This window comes from Plecotus auritus (assembly GCF_963455305.1).
Source record: "Plecotus auritus genome assembly, chromosome: 3".
In the NCBI taxonomy this organism is placed as follows: Eukaryota; Metazoa; Chordata; class Mammalia; order Chiroptera; family Vespertilionidae; genus Plecotus; species Plecotus auritus.
This window is the reverse complement of record NC_137772.1, coordinates 123,873,478-123,896,564: the sequence shown is the minus strand read 5'-3', so window position 1 is coordinate 123,896,564 and position 23,087 is coordinate 123,873,478. Positions and strand designations below refer to the sequence as shown.

At 41.7% G+C, this 23,087-nt stretch overlaps 1 protein-coding gene across 8 annotated transcripts in view; it reads left to right on the top strand.

Annotated features, from left to right (window-relative positions):
* The window catches only part of MTUS2 (microtubule associated scaffold protein 2), a 611,667-nt gene that overhangs the window by 544,738 nt on the left and 43,842 nt on the right, over positions 1 to 23,087 (top strand). For all 8 annotated transcript variants that reach the window (XM_080658484.1, XM_080658486.1, XM_080658485.1 and 5 more), the window contains one exon: positions 15,878 to 15,944. In XM_080658484.1, coding sequence (XP_080514610.1) covers positions 15,878 to 15,944 — 67 coding nt within the window. The remainder of the gene's footprint in view (positions 1 to 15,877; positions 15,945 to 23,087) is intronic.

Sequence of the window (23,087 nt, the reverse complement as noted above, 5' to 3'; positions counted from 1 at the left end):
AACAATAAAGATATTTAAAAAATAAAAATAAAAAAAGAAACCAAATCTGCCAACATCTTGATCTTCAATTTCTACTCTCCAGAACTGTGAGAAATAAATTTCTGGTGTTTAAGCCTCCAAAAAACAAAATAAAACAAAACAAAAAAACACTGTATATATTACCATAAAAACATGAGCTCATAATGATGTTTTGAAAAAGTGAGAGAAAGCAAACAATCTCATCAGATCCCATTGCAACACCAAGTCTTTTCAGAAAATTGGCACTTAAAAGGAAAGGAATAAGCATTTATCCTGTCTTTCCTGTATAAACTGTATTGCAGGGAACTGAAATCACCCTGGTTGATAACAAAAAATTCCTTTCTTATATAAAAATTCCAGTTAATAAATGCAAATGGATGATGGAATCAGAATATCATGTTGCAACTCCTATGAAAGAATTGATTCAGATAGTAATCATTAGCAAGTGAAGTCATTAGATGAAAGGTGATGAGGAGATGAGATTCTCACTTCTGATCCACAATAGCTTCAGTACAAATGGAATGTCCAAACATCCTGTGCTTCCTGCTGGGATGTGACACAATGCCCACAACCTTACATCCCAGGTATTGTTGCCCAAATAAATAGAGCCTGAGTCTCATCCAGCCTTAAGAGCTAGATTTCACTTTTAGGGATGTAAGAAAAAGTGAAATGACATTATCAGGAAGCGAAAAGGCAAATCCAGAGTGTGGGACATTCTCCAAGCCAACCCATTCAATTTCTGAGCAAGTCAATGGCTTGGGTGGGGAGGCGGTATCGGGGAAGGGGGAAGGCTGCTGTTTGATAAAAGAGGCCTAAGAGATTTAACACTTAATGCGATATGTGTACCTAATTTGAGTCCTGATACAAGAAAACTAACAGTATGGTAGCAATGCAGGTTGGTGCAGCCACTATGAAAAACAGTATGGAGGTTCCTTAAAAAATTAAAAATGGAACTGTCTTATGACCCAGCAATTCTACTTCTGGTTATATATCTGAAAAAAACAAAACAAAAAAAAAAAAAACACACATGCAAAACACTAATTCCAAAGAATATATGCACTCCTATGTTCATAGCAGTGTTAATTACAATAGCCAAACTATGGAAGCAACACAGGTAACCATCAATAGACAAGTGGATAGATACAGAAGTGGATAGATACATATATACAATGGAATACTATTCAGCAATAAAAAAGAATGAGGTTTTATTATTTGTGACAATATGGATGGACCTAGAGAGTATTATGCTAAGTGAAATAAGTTAAAGACAAATACCATATGATTTCACTTATATTTGGAATCTAAAGAACAAAATACATAAACAAACAAAATTGAACAGATATGGATACAGAGATCGGACTGCTGGTTACTTATTTCTGTAGATTCTTTTACATCTTTAAATTGAACTGTATGTTAATAAACACTGACCTTATAATCATTCAGAGTGTGTATACATTGTTTTGGGCCACCCTTTATATATGAATATAATTTTGCATTGTGTTTTATAAGTGTATCTTCTCTCTCAACAATGTGTCACCTTTCCATACAGTGGGAAGGTGTTGTGTATCTAGAGTATTTTCCATTTCTAAGCTGTTACAAATGATGCTAAATTGAATATCCTCACACATACACCCTTGCATATTTTTGTGTGTATTGTAGAAGTGGAAATGATGGCTCAAAGTGTGTGGACATTTAAAATGTTGACAGGGACAGGCATGCTGCCCTCCTAATGGACTATGCTAATTTACCTGTTAGTTTAAAAGGAAGATTTGAGTTTATTCTTTCAAGTTTAGGGCAAACATTCTAAATTGTTCTTATTTGATCACCAAATATCCTTGCCCTCTCTATAAGCAAATCTAAGTAGTCTGTGCTACTTAATTAAAATCTGTTTAGATAATCTCAAGTTAGTAAAATTAGATAGATTTAACAATTGTTGTCTACTTAAGAGTCTTTGGCAAATTTAATGGGTAAAAATGCAATTGCATGTTTCTGCAGATGATGCATTTCAGGATTTCTCCTTTGAATTATCAGGAAATACAAAGTTAATCTTGTAAATATTATTATTCACATCTTTTACTTTCAAGATTACACAAATATGTTTTAAATGCCATGTCTCTTTAGAAAAAACACAAAACCCCTTTGCTCTTTACCCTTTTTTATTGTTAACTGTTTTCAAGATTAAAAATTGCCCAGAAAAGTCAAGTCCTCTAAGGCTTTTCTGTTGATATGCCCAGGGGGAATGTTTGTCCCCAACCCCAAGTTTAATTGCTTAAGCCACTTTTAAATGGTTTGTGAATGTCTGCCTAGGCAAGCAATTTCACAATTACCCTATATAACAAAAGCCTAATATGCAAATTGTTCCCCCAACTGGGAGTTCAAAGGGGGGGGGGGAGGGGGCAGGGCCACCTGCCAACCGGCTGCGGCCCCTCTCCTTGGCCAGCCCCCCCCCCTTGCTCCTGCCTCCCCTCCCCACCCATGCACGAATTCATGCACCTGGCCTCTAGTATTTCTAATAAAAATCTCATCAAGTAAGGCAAAAACTGCTCATGGCACACAAATTTGAAAATGAGCAATTGGTGGTCCCCAGAGGCAACCAATACCCTGGGACGGGGAGTTACAGGAAAGGAACGGCCAGATATATCGTGTTTATAAGTATGTTCACTTCTCAGGAAAATCGAAAGCCATGTTCTGAGCAGAGCCAAGCCCGTGGCAGCCCTGTCCATAATCCTCAGCGCATACTACCCGCACGCCAGGCTTCTTTTGTGTTCCCTGCGTCCTCTCCAGGCGAGTCTGCGTGGTGCAAAGGCGCATCCGCACTTGGGCAGGGATGGGAGTGGCAGCCTCCGCCCCCACCCCCACCCCTTCCCGGTAGGGGCAGGCTGGCCATCCTCTCCGGGAGGTGGCTATTGGTAGGTGCTCTATTGTTATGCGACTATTGATTCGCATCATTCCGAGGATTCCCAAGGCAAAGTAACTCTCCCTCCGCCCTCCCCCTCCCTTCCTGGCTCCCGCCCTGCCTCTCCCCGCAGCAGGATCCCAACACCGCCGCTTGGAGCCCATCCTCCTCCCGTTCTTCTGGCTCCGGGATTCTTGAAGTTATTAGGAGAAATAAGGTAGCCAAGGCGACCACATGGAAGTTGTGACAGCTCCCAGCCGCGCGCCCCTTTCATTTGAGCCATTACCTCGCCTTAGGAATTGCCACTGACACGTTGAATGAAGGAGGTCTCCCTGCCAGCCAACCTGCCGGGATGGGCCACTGCTGCTGCAAGCCTTATATCTGCCTTCAGTGCCTGGACAAGACGGTACTTTGCCTTCCCTCTCTCTCCTTCCCTCTCCTCTTTTGAAAGGGCAGAGGGAAAGCCAGCACCGCTCCTTCTGCCCAGCTCCCCTCACCTGTGTGTGCGCTTTGTTGGTGAGCTGGAGGCTGACCTTACTGGTTCCAGGGCGCTGGTCTCACCCATTCTGCAGAGCCTTACATAATTCTGTATCCTGCAGTCCCACATGGAACTGTTGCATTTCCCTGAAACAGTCAGGCTCTGCTCAAACATCTTGAAACCCAAGGCGCCAAGAAATCCTTGGGATATTCTCAGTCCATTTTAAAGCACCTGTGAGACCTAAGATATTTTGGTGAGGAATTTAGATTAGCTAGACATGTCTTTCTCCGCCAACTGCTAACTTTGAAAGTTTACTACTCTTTTCTACACACAGCATCCCTCCTTTAATTTCTATTCGTAAGTGCAGAGAAGAAAGCGCCAGTACACTTATTCTCTCTGGGCTTCTTTGCATCACCTGGAGTGAAGAGCATAGAGGTGAATACTAAGCGCCAGAGTCTGTGGGTGTGTTCCAGTCTTCGGTGGCAGGAAATTCAGAGCCAGGGAACTGGAAGTACAATACACGTGAGAGTTGTGTGACATTTCCAACACAAAGCCTTTCTTTGCTTTTGACATTTGCCTCTGAGCTTGCAGATGGATTAGGATATGCTTTTAATTTTACTACTAGAAATATGTTAGCCAGAAATCTTGTCTGTGTGATATATTCTCATGCTCATTGGGATTTCTCAAAGATGCATGAAATGGGAATTAACAAGGGGTGGCAATCATCAGCTATAGAGATAGCTTGAGATATAGAGTATGTGACCAGGTGAAGGAAATACATGGCTTAATATAAAACTCATTGCAAGGGTTCACTTGGGAACATCTTAGTTATCAGTCTGTTTATAACTGTGACCTAAAGTCGGGTTATGTACCACGTAGGAAAATTAAACTGTTACTGTAAAACTCACCTAGTACTTTTGTTCCAATAGAAATAACTGTTTCAATGGGTTTGGCTTTTGCTACCATGAGTATGGACTAAAATATCTATATACACATTTATATGCTTTTAACAAAAAATGGAAATATAAGACATTTGCACTCAGTGGTTTGCAAATCCAACATTAAGTGACTAAGCCCTTCTTTCAAAAGGAATGATCACAAAAAGTCATTGAAGAAAGCTTTATAGCAAGGGACAGATTTGCTACATGTACAATATTATGTTCTTATTCCTAAATCTGATACAAAATTTTAAAAAATAGAAGCTATAATTTTATGGAGAAAATATATTTTAAAGTGAAACCACCTTTTTTTGTTTGTTTGTTTCAAATCAAGTTCTTGAAAATAATTAACCCTGTGTCATTCTTTTTAGTTTGGGAAGATAATTAAAAGTTATTTCATCTCACCCAGCCAGTGTCGCTCAGTGTTTGAACCTGGAAGTCACGGTTCAATTCCCAGTCAGGACGCATGCCTGGGTTGCAGGCTCGGTCCCCCATAGGGGGTGTGAAGGAGGCAGCTGATCAATGATTCTCTCTCATCACTGATGTTTCCATCTCTCTCTCTGCCTTCCCCTTTTAAATTAATAAAAATATTTAAAAGTTATTTCATCTCTTTAGCAGTATGATATTTAAGTAACTTTCAAATATTCTAGCTCTGAAACATTCAACCTAGTGCAAATTATTTTTTACTGATAAAAAATTAAAAGCTTATACTGCATCTATCAACTTTCTCGTTGTGTTTATACCCACATTTCTTGACTTCTCTTTGCCATATTTTAGAATAGTATTCTTCATGGAGATTTTGTAGATATGTATTCATGAGTGGGGTGCTCACTTTAGGAATTGAGGGCTTTCTTTTGTTAAATTTTTTAAAATTATTGTTTTAGTTAGTCACCCACTCTTCAGGATAACGTCACAGGCAATATGCCCAAATCGTCTGTTCACTCAATGGTTACCTATTGGGCCAGGCTTTGTATGCTAGGATTATTATGGGATTCCATTACAATCTCCAAATCTGGAAATCAATACTCCTTTAAATCCCATAATAAAATCTTTTAGTTCATCACATTGCCATTGAAAGAGGCCTGATAAAATTGTTGGTTAAGTTGTTTCTGGTTACTTTAGCCCAGCTTAATAACCCTTAGAAAAGAAAAAAATAAACATTTCCTCAGACTTTATCTGGATACAAAATTAAAATCTTAAGTTTGAGAAATAAAAATAATTTTTAAAATATGTTTTTATTGATTTCAGAGAAAGGAAGAAAGAGGGAGAGAGAAATAGGAACATCAGTGATAAGAATAACTGATTAGCTGCCTCCTGCAGGCCCCCTACTGAGGCTCAAGCCTGAAACCCACACAGGTGCCCTGACTAGGAATCGAACTGTAAGCTTGCGGTTCATAGGTCAATGCTCAACCACTGAGCCACAGCAGCCAGGCTAAAATAATTTTTTAACAGTTTGATCATAGTGCAGCTAAAGAAAGAGATTCTGAAAAGAGTGGTGGGACAATGAAAGATACTTTTAAGTAATTGGTTTCAGAGATAGGACCAAGAAAGAGAAATCTGAAAATGCTTCTTTAGCATTAATTTATTGAGAGAAATTATAGAATCTTGCCTAGAGTACAAAATAAATATAAATGTGTTAGATGAATGAATGGTTATTAAAAACTGATTGTGCTTATGTGTTTTCAACTTTTTAAAAACCTATTCATTGACCATTTATTGCTGGCTTACTCTGTGCTTACTTATTGTGGGACTCTCAAAGAACCCTTAAAAGACACATTTTGCCCAATGAACTTTAGCAGTAACTTAGTTGGTTGTACTACCTTTTCCAGAGAAATTACAAGTGGGCAGGCAACAAAACAATAGAGCAATTAAAACTTTAGTACAATAGTGTAGTATAATTAAGTGAGGTTCTGTGGTCCTGATCTTATGTGTTTCTGGAATCTAGTCAAAAGAGAAGTTAGTGCTGGAATTATAGGCAAGGTTTCTTGGAAAAAGTAGAACATGAATTTCACTTGGAAAAATGTGGAGGAGTTTTCATGAACTGTTGAGAAGGAATGGACTTCTAAGCAAGGAGCGCCTGAGTAACAGTGTTTTAGCCCAGTGTGTGAAAGCTGCGAGTAAATGCAGTGGGATCTGAGCACATAGGGAACATGGGGAAATATTGTCCAGGCTGAAAGCCAGACCCAGGTTTTTTAACTTGAGTTAACAAGTAGTGGGGTTCACCTTGGGATTCTGAGCTGTTAAGAAACATCCAAGCCGAAACCGGTTTGGCTCAGTGGATAGAGTGTCGGCCTGCGGACTGAGGGGTCCCGGGTTCGATTCCGGTCAAGGGCATGTACCTTGGTTGCGGGCACATCCCCAGTGAGGGGTGTGCAGGAGGCAGCTGATCGATGTTTCTCTCTCATCGATGTTTCTGGCTCTCTGTCCCTCTCCCTTCCTCTCTGTAAAATATCAATAAAATATATTAAAAATAAATAAATAAAATAAAAAGTAATGAGGATAATTTGAATGTTATTAAAAAAAAAAAAAAAAGAAACATCCAAGCCTGTAAGAGTTTTAATAATTTTATTTGAACCAAACTGAAGACACTACCAGGAAAAATATTTCAAATTCTCCAGAGAATGACACTTTTGGAGTTTTTCTTATGCATTTGGAATTAAGGAGGAAATGTGTGGAAGATTACATTAGTGTGGGAGAAAGTAAGGTACAGGATAGGTCCCAAGATTAAATGCTCCCTTGAGGGTGGTTCTGCCTCCAAGAGGCCTAAAGAAGAGTATTACTTGTCCTGGCCTAGTGGCTCAGTTAGTTGGACCATCCTATATAATAAAAGCCTAATGTGCTAAGTGTCCTACCGCTTGTTTGACCGTTTGACCAGTCGCTATGATGCACACTGACCACCAGGGGGCAGACGCTCTGACCAGTAGGTTGGCTTGCTGCTGGGATCTGGCCAATCCAGACTGGGTGAGACGGGCCGGACATGCCCTGGAGCTCTTCTGTGGTCCCTCCCAGGCTGGCCAACCTCCCGCGTCCCTCCTAGGTCCCAATTATGCACCAGTGAGGTCCCTCCGCCTGGCCTGCACCCTCTAGCAATCTGGGACCCCTCTGGGGATGTCGGAGAGCTGGTTTTGGCCCGATCCCTTCAGGCTAGGCCAAGGGACATCACCGTTGCACAAATCCATGCACCAGTCCTCTAGTGTGTTAATGTAGATGCATAAGAGCAATGAACAGGGCTTACTTAAGGCACAGATAAACCTTTTTATAGGCCTGGGGAGTGACTACCCACCATGACCTGCTCAGTTAGGAATTTATGATCAGCTCACCCTGTGAGGTTACTTTTGGACAGATGTATTATAGGGCCCTTTTTTAACCACACAGCAGAGCAGCAACTTGTAGAAAGACGTGTTCTACAGGTATTTTTAAAGGAAATGTATCATCCAGGAAGAACTTTGGGACACCCAGATGGATCCCAAAGAGTCCATTAAGCTGCAGACTCAGCCTGCCTCTGGATCAAGCCAGCAGTTCTGTGGGTTCAGACCTCTTCACCCTTAACCTGCCAGAGCTGCTTGTTCTTATGGACATTGAGTTATTAAGAGAAATAACCTAGATGTATAAACCAGAATGCCACCATGTTTTTTAACAGTGAAAAACAAGCAAATGAATCTCATCTGCCTGAGAAACATATTATTTCTTTTAAAGTCAATGTCTAGCTTCATAAGAAGCTTTGATGTAAGAATGGAATCTGAGCCACATTCGTGAGCGTTCGGTGGCCTCAGAGCCAGGTGTGTCTGTGTTCCATCACCCCCTCAAGCCTGAAATCAATGCAATTGAGAGGTTGTGTGATTATTCTTACCTTGGTGACTGCTTTTTCTAAGCTCCCTTTGCTTTGCTTTTTTCACCACAACTCACCTGGCCAGTTTAGTTACTGCTTTGTTTCTTTGGGGTTAATTGGCATTTCTCTACCCTAATCTTTTCTGGGTTGCCTATAATGTCAGAAGCTAATCTTATATACCTTTTCTCTGAATTCTTAGTAGTGGTGGGAGTTGGGAGAAGGCACCTCCTGTCCCTCTCAGGTATGTGTGGGTGGTCTAACAATAGTGAATTTGGGAAAGTGACTAGAGAAAGATAGAATCCAGAAAGGTCAAGTAACTTCTTAAGTGGCACATAAATAGATTAAAAATCATGGTCCTGGCTAAGTTTCCTTTCTTTTGCTCACTCTGAAATCCAAAATTTCCCAACATTACTTTTTTGCACTCAGAAATTACAAGTGGGTCCTTGGGACCCAGTAAGTTTCTGTCGTCTCTAATTGATCATTAGCAATCCAGGTGTGGCATGACACCCCCTGATTAACAGCAGCCTCTTGGGCAAGCTGGTCATTTTGTCACCACTGGCACTCCCCACCATGCACAAGGGCAAAGGCTGTAGTGAAGCACCTTTAAATTTAGTCATTCTGATTTTTAAAACAAGGTACGTTTTGCTCATTTTTCACACAAGGAGACATTGACATGTATTTGAGAATATTAATATGAATAAAACAGTTCTTTTGACCAGTCTATATTGAATTTCATTTCCACATAGAGAGGCAGCTGCAAAAACACAGTGGCCTGTGTTAATTGTATGTGAAAGTAATCCTATCTAATAAAAGAGTAATATGCAAATTGACCATACCTCTGCTACACCCACAAGTCACGCCCACCAGCCAATCAGGAGCGAGTATGCAAATTAACCCAACCAAGATGGCTGCGGCCACAGAGAGAGCAGGAGACTTGGGTTTCCCGGCAATGGAGGAAGCCAAGCTCCTGCAGCCCTGGCCTGCCTTGGCCTCCACTACAAAGTTTCAATTATAGAAGATAAATAAACCCCAGATACCAGGGCCTCCACTTGGGTTGCCGGGGGGCGTGGCTGGCTTGCAAACCACCATAGGCCCCTCACCCAGGCTGCCCCATGCCCCAAGGGAACCCCCACCCTGATCCAGGACACCCTTCAGGGCAAACCAGCTGGCCTTCATCCGTACACCAGGCCTCTATCCTCCTATCTAATAAAAGAGTAATATGCAAATTGACCATCACTCCAACACACAAGATGGCTGCTCCCATGTGGTCAAAGATGGATGCCCCCATGTGGACACAAGATGGCCGCGACAAGATGGCCAGCAGGGGAGGGCAGTTGGGAGGGACCAGGTCTGCAAGGGAGGGCAGTTGGGGGCGATCAAGCCTGCAGGCGAGGGCAGTTAGGGGTGACCAGGCCAGCAGAAGAGGGAAGTTGGGGGCGACCGGGCCTGCAGGGAAGGGCAGTTGTGGGGGACCCAGGCCTGCAAGGGAGAGCAGTTGCGGGGAACCAGGCCTGCAAGGGAGGGCAGTTAGGGGTGACCAGGCTGGCAGGGGAGCAGTTAGGCATCAATCAGGCTGGCAGGGGAGTGGTTAGGGGTGATCAGGCTGGCAGGCAGAGCAGTTAGGGGCAATCAGGAAGGCAAGCAGGCAAGCAGTTGGGAGCCAGCAGTCCTGGATTGTGAGAGGGATGTCCAACTGCCCAGGTAGGATCGGGCCTAAACAGGCAGTCGGACATCCCTCGAGGGGTCCCAGATTGGAGAGGGTGCAGGCTGGGCTGAGGGACACACACCCCCGTGCACAAATTTCATGCACCAGGCCTCTAGTAATATAATAATACTCCTTGATTAAGTCAAAGCATGGCATCAGTGCTGCCTTAAAGCCATAATAACCAAAATGAAAGAGGAAAGGTCATGCACCTCCCAAAGGAATTTCCATAGAGTTATGTTATGAAACTTGCCAATCTCCATAATACTGATACTGAAAATGTGGCATGAAAACAGTGCTGAAGACTTAGAAGATCTGTTGTGTCCTCTTGTGGCTGCTTCATCTTAAAATACAAAAGAAAATGTTTCCCCACATGATCCAGTTCTAAGTCATAGAATTAAATCATAACCTGAACTCCTGGAACCCGGGGTGAAAAGCAATATTGTTTCTGGGAAGAATGAAACATTTGTTAACCCTTTGTAATTTCATGAGTATATCCCTTTGAATTTCAAAAATTCACAATAAAAAGGATCAGGATGTTTCCTCAAAGACCAGAATTCTGTAGATTTCTTCTTCAGCTTCCTGTCTGGATCTTTGTTTAGCCTGGAAAAAGGGGCTCAGCTCATGTGGCTGAATTTTCCTGATCTTCACTGATTTGGGGGCTGGCTAAAAGATAGGAAAAATTAGTTGGGAGTCGTTAGGCTTACATGTATATATTTAAATTTTACATATATATGCCTCCCTATATCAGGTGGGGAAGAAGGAGCTGATAAAAACAGAACGATAGTGAGTTTTGTGAAATTGTCATCAGTAACCCTGTAGCCAACCAAGAACTCTTGCAGGGAGAATCAGACCAGAGGCAGAACCTTGGTGAGGAAAAGAGAAGGGCCCCTCTGATGTGGGTGACAGGTTCCCAGAAATAGCCCCAGGTGCTATTTTGTCTCCAGTTCCCCTGGCCTTTGCCTGGGGTGCGCCTTTCAGATCCACCTGCTTATTCATCCTCTGGTCTCAGAACATCTTCCCGCCAGCCCTGCCCCATCGAGTTATATCATGCTGTTTTGTAATTGCTCACTCCTTTATTGATTCTGAGAGACTCAAAGGCTCCTTGAAGGCAGAAATATCCTGCCTGGCATGTCTGCCTGGCACTTAGTGGGCACTCAATAAAATGTGTTGTTTTGTATAAATTTCCTATTTCTGGTTTGGTTGGGGTGAAAGCACCTCAGATTCACCCAACATTCAGCTTTAATAATAAATAGGCTGTTCTGATTATTATTATTATTATTATTTACAATCTTCACCCAAGGATATTTTCCATTGATTTTTAGAAAGAGTAGAAAGGGAAGGAAGAGACAGAGAGAAACACTGATGTGAGAGAGACACATCAATTGGTTGCTTCCCGCATGTCCCGGACCAGGGCGGGGAGCCTGCAACTGGGTTCGATTGTGGTTCGTGCCCTTGACCAGAATTGAACCTGGGACCCTTTAGTCTGCAGGCCAATGCTCTATCCACTGAGCCAAAGTGGCTAGGGTCTGTTCTGTTGATTTCTAATTCAGGGAGGGGCTTAACTGCTTATGCCCACTAGGAATCACATGGATGATGTTAACAAGGAGAGACTTGTTCACATCCTATTACCACCAAGTTCACATGTTAAAATAAGAGAGTGTGGCAGGTTTGCCTGGGCTTGGCCACACATCCAGTTGCTTGAAGTTAATGGAATGAATAGCAGGTCCTATGTTTTGCCAGGCTTCTGTAACACCCAGCGATTGTGAGCAGCCCCATAGGAGTGATAATCTGAGAACAGTAGGCTACACTCTAGCAGACTCTCAGGGGTCTTCTGAGGGCTCATGGAGGGGAAACTGGGGGGCTCATGGGTCAGCTCATTTGGATTCCTCTATGGCTGCAATGTGCCACACTGGAGAGAATAAAGAACTCAGAGTGCAAAGCAGAGGTCATGACCAAATATCAGAGGTAGCTGCTAAGACACAGCTGCTGGTATGGGCTTAGATGAATGTTCTCCAGGGTCCATTTCAGTTAAGCCTGTCACACGGTAAACAGTAGCATTAGAGGGTGGCCTTCTTAGACTTGGCGATTTCTGGACTGTATCACTAGGATGGTTTGGATGGTTAATCCTGAGCTCTATTTTTAGCCCTTTGGAATGAAAGCAGGAGTGCATGTGCTTGGCAGCAGGTAGGAATTTTCCGCTCATCCCCCACGTAGGGAAACACTGGCCTAACACTGGGCCGAAGAGGAGGCCTGGCTCGTATTCCAGTCATCCCCCATGTCACCTCCCAGGACCTGGCTTAGCTGGGGCACCAAAGGGGCATGGTGGCATGAGATCCTTTCCAAGGGAGCCTTTGGGGCAACCTCACTCCTGGGTGTCGAGCAGAACCTGAGGGCCTAGCAAGGCAGCTGTTGGGATCTGTTTACCACGATGGATGGATAACAACTTTTTGAGGCAAGGAGTAGAGAGTGAAGGCCCCTTTAACCTCACTGCTTGCCCAGGACAGTGTTCCTGCAGTCACAGCCTTGGTCATTGCATGGCAGGGCAGCACCCATCATTCTGGTTTGGCCAGCAGAAAACAAAAGCTAATGTCATTGATGCAGAGAATTCAGAAATTAGAAAAGTGGGCATTCCAAGAACAAGCATTTAGGGAAGGCCTGTGGCCAAACTGCACAGGCTGGCCAGGGTCCAAGCAGCAATATAGTCACCCAGAGGCCATCAGAGAGGGCTGGGGAAAGCTGAATAGCTACCCACTCAGAAGTTACAGCCCCATGCAGGCTACACTGCAAAGGTCCTGACACACAACAGACAGATCAACACCAAGGACAAATACAAGTCATTCAGGAGGTGGGTGGGGTATGAATACAGCTGGGGAATTTTTCATTGAAACAGTGGTCAGAAGCTGACACTGTCTCTCTCCCATCAGACGGAAATCTTCATGGTAAGAAGTGTTAGAAGCTCATCTGAGGAGCAATGCAGTTTGAACCTTGATGTTACGTCTAGATAAGCATGGATAGGAGGGGAGAATCTCGGTGTGTGTTTGATGAAGAGTGTAAATTCTGGGTTAAAGCTCCTGTATTTGCCACTTCTTCTTTTTTTTTTTTTTTTTTTCCTGTATTTGCCACTTCTTGACTGGTTACGTGACCATGCAGGCCCAGTTTTGTTCTCCATAAAGGCAAATAAAAACCCAGGACCTGTTGGCTGAATTTGGAGGCATCATGAGGTATAGGGCTTACCTGGTGCAGTGCCTGGCATGTAGAAAGTGTTTGGGGAGGTTCATGTTAATATTAATATTTGAGCCATAGTGTTTGTTGCTTATTTTAGGCAGTTGACCCCTCCGTGGTAAGCCATTTGATGACTGTAGTTTCAAACTGGTTGGTTTTATCGCCTGCACTTGTAAAAGGGTGGGGATGAGAGTGGATGGGATCATTCTCATTCTCAGTCTCTCTCAACCGCCTCTGCTTCCCTGAGCAGATGCAGGGTCTCCAGTCTCCACCTGTTCCCTGCATATTTCCCCTTCCTTCTTTTCTCTCTTCCCATTCCCTCCCGTTCTTTTCTTGCTTCTTTCCTTCTCACTTGTGTTTCTCCTACAACAAAGATAGTGAGACAGGCCTGGCCATAGATATCAGAATTAGCTTTTCACCAAAGCGATCAAATCCAGAGTCTTTGTGGACCATCTCCATGGCAGCCAGCACTGTCCCCAGCTGAGTCCCGTCCTCCTCCCTGCTGAGGACCTTCAGGCCTCTCCTTCCCAAAACCTCTGATTCCCCTGTGGCCAGAAAGTGTCCAGGGGTTTGGTATGACAAGGAGATCCCCCAGGCATGTTCACATTACCTTCAGGGCTTCTTTTCCAAGAGGTCCTACCTGGAGCAGAGGGAACTCGTAGCTTTGGGTTAGAAATACAAGTTCATTTGTTGTTTGTTAAGTTCTGGTTGTTCACTGCCTGACTGCCTCTCGGTGCCCACACCTCTCTGCACTCTGAGAGTGAATATTTGAGTGATGCTATTTCTGGTCTGAAAAGTACAGTATTTTGAACCTCTGGCTCTGCTTAGGAACTAAGAATATTAGTGTTCAAAATTATTCTGGATAGTAGAAACAAGTTGTTTTTTTTATTATTAGATTATGATTATTGTAGAGTAAATATTGAAATTTACCCTCTCCAGAATACCAGATTTTCTCAACTAGTAGTAACAAGTTGAATATCAGCTGGCCATATTGTATAAAACAAGCATTTAATCACTGTGATCAGTCTGATTAAAATACATTCCCTGTTCTGTTCTGTCTTTGAACTTGGAGTAGAATCAGGGCGCAGCCAGGAAGGTGCTGTAAAAAAATTAAAAAAACAGTATGAGATTGGCATAAAAATGTTAAACACATTTTGATTATTAATATGAAAAGCGCCTATTATCTAAAGGATGCTATGTAGTTACAAATAAGGTAAAAGGAAAACAGAGGAGTTATAATAATAACCCCCGTAGAGAGCTTGCTAAGTTATAATAACAAATAACCTCTGTAGAGACCATTCTAACTACTTCACGTATATTAATTTATAAACCATCATGACAACCCTATACCATGGTCTTGGCATAAAGGCAGCAAGGTTTAGTGATTAGGAAAATACACAGCCGCAGGTGGGATTTCTAGCCTTCAGATTCAGGGAGGCAAGGATGCTCTGGGCTGGGATGGGAGGCGAGAGCTTCATGAATGGGATGGGGTCCACTGTCTCTCAAAGGACATATCATTGCTACATTGTTCCTAAGAGAACCATGAGCTAATTAATGATTGTTGATACTTGGGCCCAAAACAGCTCTCAGTTTATTCTGCAAATAGGGTTTTATTTTAATATTATGAAATTATGGCTTTGCCTAGCAAATGCCTTTTGGATAAACTGAAACCTTTCCCATAAATCCAAAGTGACACAGGTGTTACTGAGGTCTAAACGCAGCAGACATAGAAACAAGATTATGAAAACTGTCTGTTCAAATCTGACACAGGTTCTTCAGAGGTGCTAAAACCAGAGTCAAAGGAGTTTAATAAAGAAAGAGCTTTCACAAGGCCCTGGTGATATTGATGCTAGATATTTGGTACACATTTTAGCCAATATCTCCTCTTTATAAATCTTTGCTTTGGGAGTGGAGTACATTTTTCAGAATGACAGAGACTTTATATTTTGGGATCTCTCACTTGAAGAGAATTTATATGGCACATCTTTCTTAGTTATTGTAGTAGTAGTAAAATCGTAAGAAAGGTGAATGTTTATGGTGACTCAATAATGAAATTATATGTTCAGCATTGCTTCAACTACTTCTCTTTTGTGTCATAGAATGTATTGATTTGCAACCAGCTTAGCAGTTATTTAGTTAGAAATGATGTACTTTATACTAAATGATACTTCACGTGAGAGATTTCTTCTTATTCCTTCTATTGATACAGAATTCAACACACACACACACACACACACAACAACAACAACAACAACTCTGGAGCTTTATGTTTTATTGTTGGTCTATTACAAAGAGAAATGTTTTATGTTATATGTTGTGCTCATTATTCATTAGGGAGCTGATCATGCATCTTTGGATGAAAGGGCAAGTTTAAGAAGGCAGTTAGTAAAATAAGCATTTGCCCCTCAGAGAAATACGACATGCACATTTTCATAGTCAAAAGTCTCATAATAGTGATAATTAACAATGTATAATAATATATGGCAGTAGATTAATGTGAAAGACATAGAGATGCAAAAAGTATTGAAGGGTGATCTATACAAGAGCAATATGGAGAAAAGCACAGCCATGGATATTATTAATATTATATTGCAAGCTTTGTACTTTGAATGTGATCCAAATGAATAAGACTTGGCTTTGTATATTTTTATATGCTTTCATAATGAGAAAATTTTCTCCTTAAGGTTTAGGTTTATAAATATTTGCTTAATATGATTCATTAATTAAACATGTGTAAGTGCTTATCTAGCATAAAACTAGGGGACTCTCAGTGTCCATTTTGTTTTTTCAGAATGAAAGTGCCCTTGTGAAAGAAAAAGAGCTGTCAATCGAACTTGCAAACATCAGGGATGAAGTTGGTAAGTAGGGCATTGAAAATGAGGAGTGGGCAGAATGTCTTTTCCTGATACCTGTGAATGTGTAACAAAAGCAATTATGCCTCATGTAATAAGCCAAAGCAAAGCTGCAAATGAAGTGTCTTACCAGCACGACAGTGGGCTGTTGCAGCCTTGCAGGGAGCCATACTTTTTGCGTCTCTGGTTATAAAGACAGCTTCGTAACAGTTCACAGTGGAGCTAGTCAGGCCTTGACTCTGCTCCTTGCAGATAGCAGCCCATCCATCCATCTGTTTGTGCTGTGACAAGCGACCCTCCGTGTAGGCCCCCTGGGCAGGCAGAGCGCCAAGAGCAGCAGCCCAGCTGTGGTGGGCTACACTAGGCGCTCTGAAAGATACAAGTGTTCCGTGGCTGCCTGCCCTGCCACTAAATACTCTCTGATAGAGCACTAGGTCAACAACACAAATGTGGGTGGATTAAATGCTGAGGTTCATGTTGAAACTTCTGGTCTGCTGATAGGACGGAGTTGTTCAGTCTGAAGCATGAAAGACCTCACAACTGACAGGATGGTCCCCAGACCCTGGGGCTTTCACTTGAAGCCAAAGATCAGACCAAGTATTTGCCATCTTCCCTTTCTTGATCCTGTTTCTCTCTTGAGAACCTGCTATTCTTTTCCCCCAAGAAGCAGTCAGCAAAAGTGAGATAGATATAGTCTATTCCCCTATTCTTCTCTTTCCAGTGAGCACTTGTCCTCCACCCGGTGTAGTCCTGGGACAGCCCATACATGCAGGGTGGTCCCCTCCAGGAGCAGAGGGATAGAGAAGGCCCAGCCATCTAGCACCGTTTCCTCCAGCCTGTAAAGGTGACTCATAACTATTAGGCTAATAGTACCTTCCACTCAAAAACAGAGGGGGATATCTTTCACTCTAGGGTGAATCCCTCCTCAGAGAGATGTCTGCACCCCTGTGGCCAAGCTTTGGATCTGGGGTTGTGCACCCTGACCCAGCTGGGTGTGGTGGGCCAAATCCAATGCAGCTTCCCTCTGTCTTTTCCAGAAGCTTCTGAATGCAGCAAGAACCACACAAGGATTACATTGAGTTTTTTTGTATTTGTCTTATTTCATTTCTGTATTAGTGCTAAGAATAGAAGCAGAAATCGCCTGCCAAATGAAAAAGCCATGGGTAGGGGTAGGGTGGATGGCCTTGGCAGCCTGTGGCCTGGGCCACTCAGCCCAGCATTCAGCCCCAGAAGACACTTAGGCAGCAAGTGCCTGAGCCACTGTAGAGACTGCATTTGTGAGAGTAGAAAGCCAGGGGAATATAGGCTCAACGTTAACTGAAGTTCATAAATTCTAGTGTCTTGACCTGCAAGGTATTCCCTCGAGAGGAAAACAGTATTAAGCTTACAAACCTGACTTACAGATGATGGTAGACAAAGAGAGATGGGCAAGCCTATCTCTAAATAGAAATGAGGAATTTCTAAAGGTTGTAAATTCAGACTTGGAAGAGGGGAGGAAGCTGCAAAAAGTAGGTTGTAGCCTGCAATAGGGCATTTCTCTGAAAGGGGGCTGAAAGGCAGTCCCACTGCAGCCCATTGTGCCCCAGCTGTCATGGGGCTGCCGCCACCCACATGTAGAAGTGCTTTTTTTCTATGTGCACAAGGCACCATGTGGGCCAGCTGTGGCCCAGTGCTATGTACCATTAGTGTGACTAAGACTCAACTCATGTCCTCAAGCTTACAACCGAAGGCTGTGGAGGATCAGCTATCTGAGATGGGCCTTGTAGGATGACTAAAATTTGGGTAGATGCATGTAGGAAGGAGAGGAGTACAATTATTGAGCACATACTGAAACCTGCTACCCCAGTAAATGTGCCCTGGACCAATGGGTGCCACGATCATTTTTAGGCATTACTCGTTTTGCACACCTACAGAAAGAAAAACTATGTGTTTCTTCATTCATCTTTTCATGGTATGAAAAAAACTTTTTGTGCTTGACATTTAATAGTTATAAAACATTCTATCATACTTGTAAACTAGAATAAGCTACTGTCGGGTCCAAGTTCCTCAGCCAGGGACTTGACCCCTTTGGACACCGGAAATTGGGTGGCAATAGGTAGGTAGGACATGCTTTATTATGAACAAAGCAGCCAACAGCTGGCTGGTCAGGGGCACCTTAAATACTCAAACAAAAGAGCCCTCGTGCCAATTAGTGATGTCTGTGCTATATTAACATAAGCAGGTTATATAAGGGTGTGCTTGGCAATACATATAGTGCTACTGCTGAGTCATTGCCCTCACACATGCATAGGGCAAAGGGGCCTTTAACATCGCACTACTGCTGTGTAATTGCCTACACACATGCATATGGCGAGTGGGACTTTAACGTCTGACATACTCTGGTCAGAGCCCCCACAGCTACACTTCCCCTTTGAGTATTTGGGGTTTTATCACTTTTTGCTATTATGCAAGAACTAATGTAATGCAAATTACTTTTTTCCTCTTGTATTATTTTCCTGCAATATAGTCTCAAAAGTGTGGACCAATCATTTTGATAGGATTTGATGTTTGTTCTAAACTCATCTGTATGTGAAGTGTCCTTTTTTATATTTATTCTGTCAATAAAGGTAAAAGATTATGGTGTATTTAATCTCATTGAATCTAGGGTTGCCATATAAAGAGGAAATTAAATCTCTAGTGCTCTCTCTCTCTCTCTCTCTCTCTCTCTCTCTCTCTCTCTCTCACACACACACACACACACACACACACACACACACACACACCTGACAAGAGACAGATAATATCCAAATATGTACCAGCGTGTACTTTGGGATGATATTTTTGCGGTCCAAGAGTAGAGTCCCTTGTGGAGTGGCTGAAAATTGTTGTCAGTGGTGTTACACTGTATCCTCTGTGGAGAAAGGGATCTCTGGTTATCCTCCTGAAAGCTTTATCCTCAAGTCACCCTCCAGGGATGATGGCTCTTGCCCTGTCTTTGGAGTTGGCCTTCACTGGGTCCGTCCTTGGAAGAAGCTTCCCCAAGCTAAGTGGTTGAGGGGTGAAAGGAAGCCAGAATCTAGCACCACATCCAGGGAAGGAGGAGCAGAAATGTAGTAAGAGGTTTAAAATTTGATTTTTTTTATCATATTTTAGAATTTCCCCAAAAATGTAATTTTTAAAATCTGAGCCTTGATTTTTGCATAGTCATTCTCTAGATTTGGAAGTCAAATATTGAATAAGTGAAGGGTTGCTCTTATAGGTGTAAATGCTGAAATAGATTTATAAGATGTTCTTTCTAGAAGCAGATTTCCTTTCGAGACCTTAGGCTTCACGTTGTTTACTGCCATCAGGTGGATGTAAATGATCCTCTCTCCAACAAAACTGCCCTATTAGAAAATCTGAGCCTTAAAAATATATATTAGATGAATTCCACCAGACAGAGAAACATGCAGTGCATAGGTAGTTCAGATGGAGCCTCTGGCTGACACTCCTAGTTGGCCCTGATGTTCTCCCAACCAGACACAAGTGCTGTGGAGACATACATGCAGACTTGAGTTGGACCAGCACTAATTCCACTACACACCTCCTGCCCATTCCTTCCTCCGGGCTGCTCACAGCTGCGACTGCCTGAATTTGGTGTGAAAGTTCCTCTCATCTTTGAAGTTCTCAGTCCCTTCAGCTGCCCTCCTGGTCTTATTTACCTACCACTGGCCCCAGTCCCCAAGGCTGTCATCTGCTTCCACACATGGCTTCCATCACCCTCTCTTAGCCCTCTTCCTCTCTAGAACTTGTTATCACCTGTGCTCTGGCTATTCCCAACCCAAGCCAGGTCCATTGGGTTTCTATCTTTTTGCCAGCTTCAGACTGAAGATGGACTTTTCTTTCTTATCCCTGTTTAACACTTTAATAGCACTTAGTAATAATAGTTTTGAAACAGAAAGCAATTTTGAACAAAGCAATCATTCTGGCAGAGTTTCTTGGGTATTGTACAGAAACTTAAATGGTTAAATCTACATTTTGACTAGAGTCAACCTATCGAAATAAAGAAAAAAAATGGGATGTTTTATAATATAAAATAAGAGATATTAAAGGATTCTGACAGCTTTGATGTGATGATATGATAGGAATCTATGTTTGTGACAATATGCCACAAATTGTTGTTTTTTATGTTTCTAAGTTACTAACTAGAATGGATTTTTCAGTGTATTCTCATTTGTAACTAGCAACCCACACATACATACAAACACCACTGTGAGTTTGTATGTGTGATGACTTTACCTTTCTGGGTTATACATATAACTTTTCTTGCAATTTTATAATTATAACCCCTGATATTTACATAGTGCTTAGTACTTACCAAGCTCTGTCACATATATTTTATTTATTCATTCTAACAACTCAATGAAGTAGGTGTTGGTATCTTTATTTTATAGAAAATTGAGGCCCAGACAGATTAAGTAACTTCCCTAAGAGCATACAACTGGTATGGGACAGAGTCCAATCTTAACCCAAGTCTAAATCTTCTACACAGAGTATGTAAGTTTTCCATGGCATCTCAGTCCCACCACCAAATTATTTTTGTAATTTTTAATTTAGTAAATTGAAAAAATCAGATAAAATAAAATAGCCTTTCTTCCAATTCTGTATGACTTTGTCACAAAACCATAGCAGATGCTGGTATGGATCTGTCCAAACAAGGAGTAGATTGTGATTATATAACACTTATGATGTTCATTGGTCCCAGACTAATTCATTAGGGTTAGGTTCAGGGACAAAAAAAACAAATTTTCCAAAGAATGGAAGCTTAATCAAGGTAGATTTTTATTTCTCTCTTCTATAGAAGTCAGGAGGAATACCCAGGGGCAGGTATAGTTCTGCTCCACAGAGGGCACAGGGGCCCAGGATGCTTACCGCTCACTGTTCTACTGCGCAAGACTGTGGCCCTTGTCCTCATGGTCCGGCATAGCAGTGGTGCTATAGTCATCGTACTGGCACTGCAGGTAGTAGGGTGGAGGAAGGAATGAGCAAAGAAACAGAGAGTGCTCTCTTTGGGGGAAAGTTTCCAGGAACTACACTTCAGCTTAGATCTCATTGGCCAGAACTAAGTCACAAGGCAAGTTTCATTAAAAAAGAGATTGGTAAATGTGCTCTAATACCTTGCCCAGGTATAATATTATTACTGTGGAAGAAGGGGAGAATGAAAATGGGGGACCACTAGCAGCCTGTGATCTGGGGCCAGAATTGCCTGTCAGTAAGTTGGGAAAATAATCCTGTCACACTCAGCGATGAGAGCAAAGGATCTAGCAGAGTATTAGGCAGACTAGAGGGTGCTTAATATGGTGCCAATTCCTTTACCTCAAATTAGATTCTTCCATCTTCCTTCCTCTCATTGCTTTAAAAAGCTGAGTCAAAATGCAAACTTTAAGAAGTTACCCCAGAAAAAAATAGTTAATCTTGGGATCACAAACATAATGGACATTTTCTTATTTACAAAAATATCTCTTCTAAGCACATTAGTTAAACCCTTCAATTATAAAGACAGATAACTTTAAAGTAAAAGGATAGGTAGAAAGATGTACTATGCTAACACCAATAAAAAGAAAAATCGACTGTCTATGTTAATGTCACACAAAGTAAGCTTCAGACCTGTAATATTAGTAGGGATGAAGATGGCTATTACATAACAATACTAAATATCTATGTACCTAACAAAAGAGCTTCAAATCACATGAAGCAAAAACTGATAGAACTAAAATGAGAAATAGACAAACACACAGTTATGGCTGGAATTTCAGCATTCCTCTCTCAGTATCGATAGAACAATCAGGCAGAAAGTCATGAGGGGTATAAAAGACCTGAACAGTAGTATCAACCAAATTGACCTAACTGGCATTAAGAGCAGCCCATCCAACAACAACAGCATCCTTTTCAAATGCACACAGAACATTGAGCAACATAGACCATATTTTGAACCATAAAACAAACCTTAGATAACACAAAAGAATTGAAATAATACAAAATGTTTAGGACTATAACAGAATTAGACTATAAATCAATACTATGAAAATACCTGGAACATACTTTTAAAGAATACTTGAATCAAAGAGGAGACCCCAAGGCAAAGTAGAAAATATGTTGACTTTGAGTGAAAATAAAAACACAACATATCAAAATCTGTAGAATGCAAAATTCTCTGATCAGCAGAGTTGAGTCTTCTCATTGTGTAACAACATTAGTGGAGGTGTGGGGAGGGCCATACATACCATCTCTGTCCTAGCCTCTGTTGCAAGGAGGCAGTGAGTGTTATCTTAAAGAAGGTGTGATCTAGTAGAGTTAGTCTGCTGTCAGAAATTTGAGTGTGATGACATAGCTTCAATCATACCGCTTTCTCTGAAGCATTGACCACTCAGCACAACCAGGTCTGGGAATTGCCCGCCTCTCCTGTAGGGAAAAGATATTTGTTCTGAGCTGGAAAATGTTCACACCAAGTGATGTCAACTGCCATGATTAGATTTATTTCAATAAATGTGATTTTCTGAAGTCATTTTAGTTTCTATCCCAAACAGGTGCTTACCCATGCATAGTAACATCAAAACTGCAAACTCCCTTAAATGTACCAGAGACTGAGTTTGGTTGCCATGGGAAATACGTTATCAGCTACAAGACTACAAAACTGCTACTCTCTTTGAGACAATGATTCATTCCAATTGGCAGCAACACATTTTTTTATATTTATAAAATTCATTGACATCTATACACATAGCACATTTTAGTTATTTTATATGGAGGTATCTATTCTGTGATTCTCTAAAATATTTATTCCTTTATGAGTAAAGATAATTCTGCTTTCTAATGTATGTTAACATTGATATTTTTAAATCTGTGGGTTTTATCCTTAATACCATGAACTGACTGACTAGAATAACTTAGGCTACCAAGGGCTGCCACTGTCTTACCCTGAGAACAAACAGCTTCTTGAAATTCCACATCAGCTGCCTCCATAAAATGGTGACTTCATAAATCTAATATTTACAGTGGTATACAGTTTACAAGGCCCTTTCACATATTATTTCATTTGATCCTGACAACAACCCTAGGAGAAAGGTAAGCTAAATAATACAACCACCATTTTAATGATGAATAAATCATGTTTATAGAGAATAAAAGAGA